This window comes from Hyperolius riggenbachi, chromosome 1 (genome assembly GCF_040937935.1).
Source record: "Hyperolius riggenbachi isolate aHypRig1 chromosome 1, aHypRig1.pri, whole genome shotgun sequence".
In the NCBI taxonomy this organism is placed as follows: domain Eukaryota; kingdom Metazoa; phylum Chordata; class Amphibia; order Anura; family Hyperoliidae; genus Hyperolius; species Hyperolius riggenbachi.
Window position 1 is genome coordinate 342,243,182 of NC_090646.1, and position 12,743 is coordinate 342,255,924.

General features: G+C 44.3%; 1 protein-coding gene across 4 annotated transcripts in view; it reads right to left on the bottom strand.

Annotated features, from left to right (window-relative positions):
* REEP6 (receptor accessory protein 6) overlaps window positions 1–12,743 on the bottom strand; it is a 43,523-nt gene that overhangs the window by 30,373 nt on the left and 407 nt on the right. For all 4 annotated transcript variants that reach the window (XM_068234018.1, XM_068234017.1, XM_068234020.1 and 1 more), the window contains exons 2-3: window positions 10,086–10,179; window positions 3,170–3,308 (exon numbers count right to left, since the gene is read on the bottom strand). In XM_068234018.1, coding sequence (XP_068090119.1) covers window positions 3,170–3,308; window positions 10,086–10,179 — 233 coding nt within the window. The remainder of the gene's footprint in view (window positions 1–3,169; window positions 3,309–10,085; window positions 10,180–12,743) is intronic.

Sequence of the window (12,743 nt, forward strand, 5' to 3'; positions counted from 1 at the left end):
TTTTTGTAATACACTAGAATCCAGATTGAAATCATGTATAAAAATGTCAGGTTGCATAATAGCTCAGCTGGACTTTACACTAGGTAAACTACGCATGGGGTTTTATTACAGCAGAGAATTACTTCACGATGACTCAGCTGTGAAATAGGATATTTAACCATATTGCATTTTTATTGCAATTTAAAGATATAAGGATTCAGTACATGTTTTTCCAACTCCAGGTACCCAATAACGGCGTGTGAATCCACAGCCCTGGATTTCTGTATAGTCTTCTGTTTAAAGGAAAAATGAAGTGAGAGGAATATGGAGGCTGCCATATTTTTGGCCATTTAAACCATAGGTTCTCAACATGTGGTACGCGTACCCCAGGGGGTACTTCTGATGGTTCCAGGGGGTACTCAGGCTTGATATACTTAAAGCGGAATATAACCCTGCATTTCAACTTTGCTCTAAAATATTATTTACAGCATATTATATGCAAAAAGCATTTTTTTTTACTAGACCAGCATTGGAAGGGTTAAACACAGAGGTTTAAAGGGCATGGAGAGATATGCAGAAGTTCAGATAGATACATTTTATTTAGTTACATGTATCTATTGATAAACAGTTACACACTCTTTGGCTGTCGTCCAAGCTCCTTCTCAGTGAGAGAGATGAGTCACATTCAACACTTAGATACATTATGTAAACAAAATGTATCTATTTCAGCTTCATGTGTCTGCAGAAATCTAAAGGAACTTTAAAGCCCTGTGTGACCCTTCCAATGCTGGTCTAGTAAAAAAATAAATAAATAAATAAAAAATGCTTGTTGCATATAATATACTGTAAATAATGTTTTAGAGCAAAGTTGAAATGCAGGGTTATATTCCGCTTTAACCAAGAACAACAAATTTAGAGTTTTAGAAAAACTATAAATCTTAAACAAAGCCAAATTAGTATTTTAGCTAATTAAAAGCCATAGTAAATGTTTGTAAATTGTTTAGAACCAATTATCATGTACTACGATTCAATATAGATTTGTCAAGGGGTACTTGTGATAATGTTTACTATGCTAGGGGGTACTTCGTGAGTTCAGGGTTTCAAAAGGGGTACATACCAATAAAATGTTGAGAAACACTGATTTAAACAATACCAGATGCCTGGCAGAAACAAACATGCAGCTAATCTTGTCAGATCTGACAATGTCAGAAACACCTGATCTGCTGCATGCTTGTTCAGGGTCTATCGCTAAAGCTAAATCTACACGCAGCGATCCGGCGGCTCCATTAGCCGCCGGATCGCCTCTTCCACGTCCCCGCTCGCCGGATTCGATACCCGCTCCGCTTATCTTCCGCTCGATTCCCTGCCATTGTCCCCTCGCGGGGAACGAGCAGGGAATCGGCGGTAGCAAGATCCGACCTGTCGGATCTTATCAATCGAGCCGCATCAGCGGAGCCTCGGAGCCTCATCTACGCGTGTAGATGAGGCTTTAAAGTATTAAGCCTGTACACACCATGCAATTTCCCATCAGATAGATGGGTCGAATAGATAATTTCCATCAGGTCTGATCTGATCTGATTTCCGATCGATTTGCACAGAAGTGATCAGAAAAATGATTGGATCTGTCATAAATTATCGAACCATCTGATGGGAAATTGCATGGTGTGTACCAGACATTACAGGCAGAGGTACAGCAGGATATCCAGGCAACTAGTACTGTATTGCTTAAGGCATTTACAGCTAACCGCCGACGGATCAATAGCACTTTTTAAAGAGCTAATGCAATGTTAACAATATGGCAGTGATCTCACTGCAAAACACGGTACAAGCAGCTTTTTTTTTTTTTTTTTTTTTTTTTTGAACAATTGCAATGTATTTCAATTGGGTTCGCTGAAAAAAAATAAATAAAAATGCAAAAATGTCCAGTGATTTTTACACGTTAATCACATCAAAATCACTGGCGCTAAAATGCTAGCGCTAATCGCTCGCCTTTTGTGTTTGTAAGTGAGGACGTGCCCTAAAAAGGAAATAAATATGGCAATTAATTATACATAAAATTTCAAAGCGCTATAGCTAATACACATATAAAACAGTCCCAATGAGTATGCTATCACCAGACTTATGTAAGTCCTCCAAAGTCAAGACATTGATGCTCAGCACTGAGCAACAATGTAAAGAAACATGGCAGCCTCCATAGCCCTCTTGCTTCAGTTATACTTAAGTCAACTTACACTATATACATACACACAATTGCTGCTGCACGGGGGGCAGTAGTGGCTTCCTGCTCTGGCGGAAATAGCGGACCCGATCGGGCTCAGTCCCCAAGCTAATCCACAGGCCGACAAAGAGATCTCCAGGAGTCCCAATGCTGGCTCTTCTCTACTGTGGAGGACGGGGAAGCATCTTTAGTATCCAGATGCCTCCCCCTCCAGAGGTAGGTACACCCTAGAGCAGGACTTTTCACTAAATTGTACCACTTTTATCGCTGGCAAATATTTCAGTACCACCAGTGTGCTTGCAGAGTAGAACGGACCCAATCGGATCAGCTGTTTCCAGAGTCGCTTCTGTGTATGTCGATAAGGAGCTCTTCAGGGGGTCCCAGCGCTGGATCCTTTCTACTGAGGAGGAAGGGGGAAGCCTCTTTAGGATCCAGAGCAATATAGGTAGCCTCACACCACCACCAGAGAGCTGAGCAGTGACTCACCACAAAATTCAGCCTTCCCTCACCCGCTCCTCACTGTGCTGCCCAGTGGAATGCTTCAGACCTCAGATCAGCGGTAGCCTGGCTGCGGGAAAAGAGACAGCCAGGCAAACGGTGCACAGTGACGGAGAGTATGTTACAGGAAATGGCCAGTGATGTCTGGTCTTTTCTCTGCTGATCTGAGGTCTGAAGTATACCACAGGGCAGCACAGCGAGAAGTGAGTGACGGGGAGCTAATCTTTTTGGAGGCAGGAAGGAAACAAAATAAGCCACAGGCATGCAATAAAGTGGCAGGCAAACCTGGTGTGCACCACCTGGCCAACAGCAAAGTACCACTGGTTTTTTTTTCACTACAGGTTAACATGAATTTTCACTTTAAGCTGAAAGGAATAAATAAAATGGTAGCTTCTATTAGAGTCTTTTCACACAAGTGATTGTGTGAAAGTAATGATTACACATAAACATCAAATGTACAAGAGGTCTTCTTACCTTTCCTAGATAATAAAATGGAAACCAGAAGAGGAATATGTCAGAGAAAAACTCCACTACACTGAACACACCATAAACCACCCAGTATGTGAGCCATGTTGTGTCATCTTTTTTGTCTGGGCTTTCAATGGCCTTAATCCTAGGGAAGACAAAGCAATTACATTATACGTGGTTCTAAAAACAGAAGATATACAGAACATCAGATGTAAATAAAGCGATGTACAGAAGCTAGATGAAACCGAGTTGAGGCAGGCAATGATGACTGCTGTCCCCCATATACTCCCCCCATTCAAACAAGCACTGGGCGGGAGCACGGTTCTACCCTCTCACTCCTCCCAGTCCCCCACCCCACATGCCTGAGCAATTTGGTAGCCTCCAGGTGTCCAGTCAGTAGCCTCCACTAGTGACGTCCCCACTGGGCGACATGCCTCATAGGTGTGTGCCATGCTTAAAGTCACTTTGAACAAAAAAGTAAGAAACTTATGTTAGTAGGGGGAAGCCTCTGGATGGTCCAGAGGCTTCCCTGTACCATCCAGAGGCTTCCCTGATCTTGCAGAGCTACTCCGTTCCTGTGCTGGGACCCATTATGCTATATTCAACATTAACATTGACTATTGCTCACTCGTGGCCACGTTCCCTTCTGTGTATGAGTGTGACTGCACTGTGCAGGTGCACGGAGGTTTTCTTCTATGTACATAAGTGGCACCACATGGCGTACGTAGAGTGGAATGTGGCCATAAAAAGGTCAGGGCCGGCAGTGGAGGGGGTCCCGGATATCAGGAAAGCGTCTGAAGTACCCAGAAGCTTTTTTCCTACTGATGCCAGTATTAAAAAATTTTCAAAAACAAGGAAGAATGAAAAAAATAAGATAAAAATATAAATAAAAAGAGGAAAAAAAACAAACAAAAAAAAAAAAAAAAACACTTCATGTTGACTTTAAACCACTTGCCGATGGGCGGCAGCAAAGTGGACGCCGAAAGGACCGCAATACGCCCATGGGCGTTGCGTCCTTTTGGCATGCCGGGGGAGCGATCGAGTCACTGGTGACGCACGCTTCCCCCGGCAACTGGCTCCGCCCACCCGCGACGACAACCCGCCGGCCGTTCGGAAGCGCCAGCGGGTTGTTAACTCCACGATCGCCGCTACAAAGTGTATAATACAGGCTGCCTCCTGCCCTGGTGGTCCCAGTGTCCGAGGGACCACCAGGGCAGGCTGCAGCCACCCTAGTCTGCACTCAAGCACACTGATCCCCCCCCCCTCCCTCTGATCGCCCACAGCACCACTCAGACCCCCCCCCCCTGCCCACCCCCCAGATCACTGTTTGCACCCAATCACTCATCAATCACTCCCTGCCGCTATCTGTCAACGGTTTTTTTTTTTGGTCCTAACTGCCCCCTGGGGGCTCCTGATCACCCCCCCCCCTCAGATTCTCCCCAGACCCCCCCCCCCCCATATGTACTGTATGCATCTGTCCCCCCTGTAATAACCCACTGATCACCTGTCAATCGCCCATCAATAACCCCCTGTCACTGCCACCCATCAATCAGCCCCTAACCTGCCCCTTGCGGGCAATCTGATCCCCCACCCACACCATCAGATCGACCGCAAACCTGTCATCAGATCACCTCCCAAGTGCATTGTTTACATCTTTCTCTTCTCTAAACACCCACTAATTACCCATCAATCACCCCCTATCACCACTTGTCACTGTTACCCATCAGATTAGACCCTAATCTGCCCCTTGCGGGCACCCAATCAACCGCCCACACGCTCAGATTGCCCTCAGACCCCCCCTTATCAATTCGCCAGTGCATTATTTACATCTGTTCTTCCCTGTAATAACCCACTGATCATCCGTCAATCACCCATCAATCACCCCGTCACTGCCACCCATCAGCCCCTAACCTGCCCCTTGCAGGCAATCTGATCACCCACCCACACCATCAGATTGCCCGCAAACCCGCCGTCAGATCACCTCACAAGTGCATTGTTTACATCTGTTCTCTCCTCTAAACACCCACTAATTACCCATCAATCCCACCCGTCACTGCTACCCATCAGATCAGACCCCTATCTGCCCCTAGGGCACCCAATTACCCGCCCACACCCTCAGACCCCAGCCCTGATCACCTTACCAGTGCATTGCTTGCATCTATTCCCCCCTCTAATCACACCTTGAGACACCCATCAACCACCTCCTGTCACCCCCTAACACACTTATCAGATCAGGCCCTAATTTGCCACGTGTGGGCTCATGATCACTCGGCCAAACCCTCAGATCACCTCCCCAGTGCATTGATTGCATATATTTCCCCCTCTAATCACCCCCTGAGACACCCAATCAATCACCTCCTGTCACCCCCTAGCACTCCTATCCATCAGATCAGGCCCAATACAACCTGTCATCTAAGAGGCCACCGGTTCCACAAAATTTGCCCCCCATAGACCACCTGTCATCAAAATTTGCAGATGCTTATACTCCTGAACAGTCATTTTGAGGCATTTGGTTTCCAGACTACTCCTCACGGTTTTGGGCCCCTAAAATGCCAGGGCAGTATAGGAACCCCACAAGTGACCCCATTTTAGAAAAAAAAGACACCCCAAGGTATTCTGTTAGGTGTATGACGAGTTCATAGAAGATTTTATTTTTTGTCAAAAGTTTGCGGAAATTGATTTTTATTGTTTTTTTTTCACAAAGTGTTATTTTCCACTAACTTGTGACACAAAAATAAAATCTTCTATGAACTCACCATACACCTAACGGAATACCTTGGGGTGTCTTCTTTATAAAATGTAGTCACTTGTGGGGTTCCTATACTGCCCTGGCATTTTAGGGGGCCCTAAACCGTGAGTAGTTTAGAAACCAATTGCCTCAAAATGACCCGTGAATAGGACGTTGGGCCCCTTAGCGCACCTAGGCTGCAAAAAAGTGTCACACATGTATCGCCGTACTCAGGAGAAGTAGTATAATGTGTTTTGGGGTGTATTTTTACACATACCCATGCTGGGTGGGGGAAATATCTCTGTAAATGACTTTTTTTTTTACACACACACACACACACACACACACTACTTCTGAGTACGGCAATACCACGTGTGACACTTTTTTGCAGTCTATGTGCGCTAAGGGGCCCAATGTCCTATTCACAGGTCATTTTGAGGCATTTGCTTTCCAGACTACTCAAGTTTAGGGCCCCTAAAATGCCAGGGCAGTGTAGGAACCCCACAAGTGACCCCATTTTAGGAAGAAGACACCCCAAGGTATTCCGTTAGTAGTATGGTGAGTTCATAGAAGTTTTTATTTTTGTGTCGCAAGTTAGTGAAAAATGACACTTTGTGAAAAAAAATAATAATCAATTTCCGCTAACTTGTGACAAAATAAAAAAAAATTCTATAAACTCAACATACTACTAATGGAATAGCTTGGGGTGTCTTCTTTCTAAAATGGGGTCACTTGTGGGGTTCCTATACTGCCCTGGCATTTTAGGGGTCCTAAACCGTGAGGCGTAGTCTTAAAACCAAATGTCTCAAAACGAACTGTGAAATCCTAAAGGTACTCATTGGACTTTGGGTCCCTTAGCGCAGTTAGGGTGCAAAAAAGTGCCACACATGTGGTATCGCTGTACTCGGGAGTAGTATAATGTGTTTTGGGGTGTATTTTTACACATACCCATGCTGGGTGGGAGAAATCGCTCTGTAAATGAACAGTGTGTAATAAAGTGTGTAATAAAAAAAAAAATCAAAACATTGTCATTTACAGAGATATTTCTCCCACCCAGCATGGGTTTGTGTAAAAATACACCCCAAAACACATTATACTACTTCTAAGTACGGCAATACCACATGTGTGGCACTTTTTTGCACCCTAACTGCGCTAAGAGGCCCAAAGTCCAATAAGCACCTTTAGGCTTTACAGGGGTGCTTACAATTTAGCACCCCCCCAAAATGCCAGGACAGTAAACACACCCCACAAATGACCCCATTTTGGAAAGTAGACACTTCAAGGTATTCAGAGAGGGGCATGGTGAGTCCAGGGCAGATTTCATTTTTTTTTTTGTCACAAGTTAGCAGAAATGGAAACTTTTTTTTTTTGTCTCAAAATGTCATTTTCCGCAAACTTGTGACAAAAATAAAATCTTCTATGAACTCACCATGCCTCTCAGTGAATACTTTGGGATGTCTTTTCAAAATGGGGTCATTTGGGGGGGGGGGGGGGGGGATATTTATACTATCCTGGAATTTTAGCACCTCATGAAACATGATAGGTGCTCAGAAAAGTCAGCGATGCTTCAAAATGTATACAGAAATTTTACTTTGATAAATTTTATCACAGAAAGTTAAAAAAAAAAATCTTTTTGACAAAATTCATGTCTTTTTAGATGAATAAAATAAAAAGTAAAACTCGCAGCAGCAATCAAATAGCACCAAAAGAAAGCTGTATTAGTGACAAGAAAAGGAGGGAAAATTCATTTAGATAGTAGGTTGTATAACCGAGCAATAAACCGTGAAAGCTGCAGTGGTCTCTATGGAAAAAAAAAGGCTCTGGTCCTTAAAGTGAACCTTAAGCCAGGAAAAAAAAAAAAGAAAAAAAAAAAAAGAAAAAAAAAAAAAAAATATGAGTTTTACTCACCTGGGGCTTCTACCAGCCCCCTGCAGCAGTCCTGTGCCCTCGCAGCCACTCACTAATCCTCTGGTCCCCTGCTGCCAGCTAGTTTTGTTTTTGCCGACAGGCCCGTCAGGACTGGCCCCGCGTAGCTTTTTCCGCATTCCCGACTGTAATTCGCCAGGAGAGTACTGTTCAGGCTGCTCCCAGCCATGGGGCACTCGCGTGGCCATACTGACTGATTGACAGATTTCCGGGGACCCATAGCGGAGGATCTAGGTAGCGGAGTAGGATGGCGAGGGACCGATCAGCCTGAAAGGAGCTTGAGGAAGCCCCAGGTATATATAAATTTCTAATTTTCATTCATCTCAGATCCCCTCCCTTTCAGTACTTGTCTAACTAAAGCTGGCCATACACATTTAGATTTCCACCCAATGTTCCAAAACAATAGCACAGCACATGAAAATCTAACAAACCACAGCACTGCACTTTGATGCATGCAACGCCATCAATCTACCGCCGCTCCTGCCTGACCTAGATTTTCCAATGTGTACAATACTTTCAATCGATTTTTGGTCAAAATTGAACGAAAATGTTATTGCATTTTAAGAGAATCTGTTCCCATTCAGTCAAATCAGAGAACTAATTGGCAGGGAATCAAATGGGAAAATTGATGTGTGTACATGGGCACTTTTAGGTTACATTCACAGTAGCAGTGCAAGTTATCTACGTGTTGCATACAGTGAAGCACACAGTCAATGAAATGTATGCTTCACTCTTAACATGTGCGTTTAGCAGTAATGTATTGGGATGCCGCAACACACTGGCTGCACTGTGAACATCGCATAGAGAAGTCTGTTGCTCACATTGAACAGACTTAGATGACATTCTCAGGCTACATTAGGCCTCTGCTGCTGCCAGATAATGAAATGCATCAAGATTGAGGCTTTGTTCACATCTAAAATCGTAATAGCTGACACCAGCGATTTTCAATTTCTTGCGTGTTTTTTTTCCCCCTCCTCCCGGGGCATACCTGCGCGCTTCGATTTTGTGTACATCGCTTTTCAAAGTGCTTTTGCAGAGCGATTTGTTTTTTCACTTCATGATGCAAGTCAGGAAGTGAACTCTTTGACCCGGAAACAAACAAATACATTGGCTATCATTCGTAAAGCATTTCCGCATGTGGAAATGCTTAAAACAGCTGACTTTACCGAACACTCAGCAAGTTGGCATTCATAAAGCCTCTTTCCGCATGAAAAACTGACACTACCGAGCAGAGTGATAAATCACCGCTTTGTGCAGTGATTATCAGAACAAATGTAACAAAATGTTAATTCATGAAGATCACCGCAAGCGGTGTGAGGCCGGGAAGTACCGCTGCCTCTGATGTGGCGATACCAATGTAAGTGAATGGAGACACACAGACCTCCCAGGCAGCTGCAGCAGAGCGGAACACGGAGAAATGTATCAACTCGGCAGCTTCCGTGTCTCCGCAACCCTTCCGCCTGCCTACCGCCAGTCTAGTTCGGGGAATCTCCGCATTGCTATCGCACCTGGATACATTTTTATGAATGCCCACCCAGAAGTCTAAAATACCGGCAGCGGTGTTTTCCCGCATTGATTCTCCTTACCGACAGCTCCTTCATGAATGATACCCAATGTATTTATTCATCAAAGCACGAACGCAATCGCCGCACAAAGCGATTTTGTGAGCGTGTTGCACTTTTCCTATACCTTCCATTGCAGCAAAATCGCCCTAAAAATGGTACAGGCAGTGTTTTGCTGAGCGGATCGGAAACAAACCCCTCATATGTGAACTCTCTCTTAGGCCACGTTCACATCATGAGACGCAGATGGCCGTGCGTTCTGAACGCAACGCGTACGAATGCACGCCATCTGCGTGTCTATGCGTTGTGTGGCTGATCCCATTCACTAAAAGTGAATGGGTCAGCTGCGCGGTTTAATAAAAAGTGTGCAGCATGCGTTCCCGGACCGCATGCAGTGTGAACATCAGACAGTGCAGTCCATGCACTGTCTGATGTCGTGCGTGTCTGCCTCCTGCACTCGTTGCTGAAATCTGGACGGCAACACGTGCAGTGTGAACGGGGCCTTAGGGAATCATTGCATAAACGCTTTCAGGGCAATTTTGCAAAAATAGTGAAAAAGCCCTAGGTGTGAACAAGCCCTAAAAAGTGGTGTGGATTGGCAAACTACCTGAGTTATTGAGCTCTTTTCTTTCAATGTCTATGTAGATTTTCATTTTTTAGATGTTTTGATGTTTAAATACCCACAGCCAGGCACAATAATACTTACGAAGTGTAAGCAGGATATACAAAGCCGATTAAATTGCAGAGCAGAGAAGCCCCATAGCCAAACACCAGGTACAAGCCCAGGGAGCAGATGGAGCCTAAAGAGACAAGAATAATTAAAGTTTAAAGCAAGGCACCAGCTACATATTTACTATAACTATAGCTGGAAGAGTTAACCAACTTGTGGATCATATCACAGAGCTCTTTCATTTGACAAACATGTATTTTATTCATCACCATCCCATATGTAAGCATTTGTTAAACAAATAAAGCAGCTTTAGAAACAGTGCAGAGTGGCAGTAATAATCCTCCTGTAGCTAGCACAGTAAGCAGCAACAGCTCACATGATTAGTGTCACCCTCACCAGACAATCACCTCCCCCCTCCCCAGATACCTTTGGCAATCCTTATCAGTAATGATCAGTCTTCCTGACCCAGACAAGTACAAGAAACATGATCATTACACTAGCTGCATTTCTGAATGTCAGCACAAGCAATTGTCAGTTTGAGTAGTCAGCAATCTGAACCCAGTGAAACAAAATTTAGGAAAGTCATCTATAAAGATAGTTGCAAAGACAATACGGAGCAGACCGAGCTGTTGCTATTGCAACCACATAAGTTTTATCATTTAAAAGGTAAAGATTTTGTCTGATACAGCTCTACCTTTACTTGTTTTCTTCATAACCATCTGGGCAAATTGGACCTACGAACAAGATTATAGATCTATAGGGGCAAAAGAGCCCTGTATTACAGCTGCAAGGATTGGCAGGTGTCAGAGACAATAACTCACCTGCTCACCCACAAACAACTCCCTCCCTCAGCAAGACTGCTGCAGCCATTTTTATCAAAAGTCTTCTGAAGCTGTGGCCACCCTCACCTGCGTAGCCACAGTTCGGCCTAGGCTGCCAACCTGGGGGTGGGATGAGACGACACATGTGAGGGTGGCCACAGCTCTTAGGCCTCGTTCAGACTATACGCGCTGCCGTCCGCATTTTGGCAGCGCGTACAGTGTGCGACACGCAAGAACGGTAGAAGGGCATAGACAGCCCTTCTACCGTTCCCATCATATGCGCTGCGTGGCAGCGCGATTGCGCTATCGCGTGCTGCACGCATTTTTGGGAATCGCAGCGCAGATCCCATTCATTGTAATGAATGGGATCTGCAGCGCAGCGCATAGGAGCGCAGATGGCGTGCGATCGGACGCGTTGCGTTCCAATCGCACAGCCATCTGCGCTAAATGATGTGAACGAGGCCTTAAAAGACTTCAGAGAAAAAAAAAAAAAAGCCATGGCAGTTTTGCCAATGGAGGGGGCAGAGCTTGATCTGGAATCATTCACAGACAAGCAGGTAAGTTATTGCCGCTGACGCCTGCCAAATCCTGGAAGCATTAACAGAGTACAGTACTCTCTAAGGCAGGCTTTCTCAACCAGGGTTCCCTGGAACCCCAGGGTTCCTTGAGGACTTGGCATTTTACACCCCATTATGGGGAAGTATAATAGAGCACACTATAATAGGTGGTACTGTAACAAGAAGCACTAAATTGAGGGGTCTGGAGGCAGTATAATGAGTGACATTGTAATGGGGAGGGGGGGGGGGGTAGTGAAATTAACAGCCTAACCTACTTTTAAAGACCATGCATCTTGAAAAATAAATGTAGGGGTTCCTCGAGACCAAAAAAATTGTTGTTTGCAGGAGTTCCTTGAGATCCAAAAGTTATTTGCAGGGTTCCTCCAAGGTAAAAAAGGTTGAGAAAGGCTGCTCTAAGGTATACACAAGCATGTCACTTATCCCTCTCCAAAAGTCACCAGAGTATGAACGGTTTGCTTTTAACTTATGGGTACTTGAATAGATAAGTTAATAAGTTGACTTTCTTGTAGATTTGTGATCTTTGCACAGGGTTAATCACATTCAGAAAGGAATGGCAACTTGATTTGTTGCCAAATAATCATAAGATTAACAAACAAAAACACACACAAACCCCAATGATGGAGACTTATGCTGGTTACACACGTTACGATTTTTCCATGCAATCGATGGATCCGACTGATAAAATGCCTCACATCCGATATTACTCCCGATCGATTCTGCGCTCAATTTCTCATACAAGTGAATGCAAAAACATAAGAAAAACAAGCAAAAATAAGAGAATCGAGCATATAATCTAGTGCAGAATCAAGCAGAAAACCGGTCGGGTGGGAAAATCGTACCGTGTGTAACCAGCATAACACTTATGCAGGTAATACACCCAAATTATTATTTTTTTTTTAGCAGATAGATGGCTCCATAGATAATTTCCAATAGGTCCAATCTGATTTCAATCATTTTTCTGATTGACTTCCTCACAGAAGTGAAAGGAAATCAAACAGAAAAATCAATCGTAAAGTAAATTTGACACAAAAAAAAACTGTGTATACCCAGCATTATAGCCATAAACCCTGAACAAACATAGGCAGATCTGGGGTTTCTGAAAGGCTGAACCACAAATTCTATGAGAAACTAAATGTCAGTTTTAAGATAAAACTTTTGATTGCGATGAGGAACTGGCCTACTGTTCGTTCAATGGGTCAGGTAAGTTTACCCAAGTTTTATCGTGCACTGTATTATCCTCGAGCGATGATAAAATATTACAACGGGGCAGCCATGAGCCCCCGCCGTGTGATGAG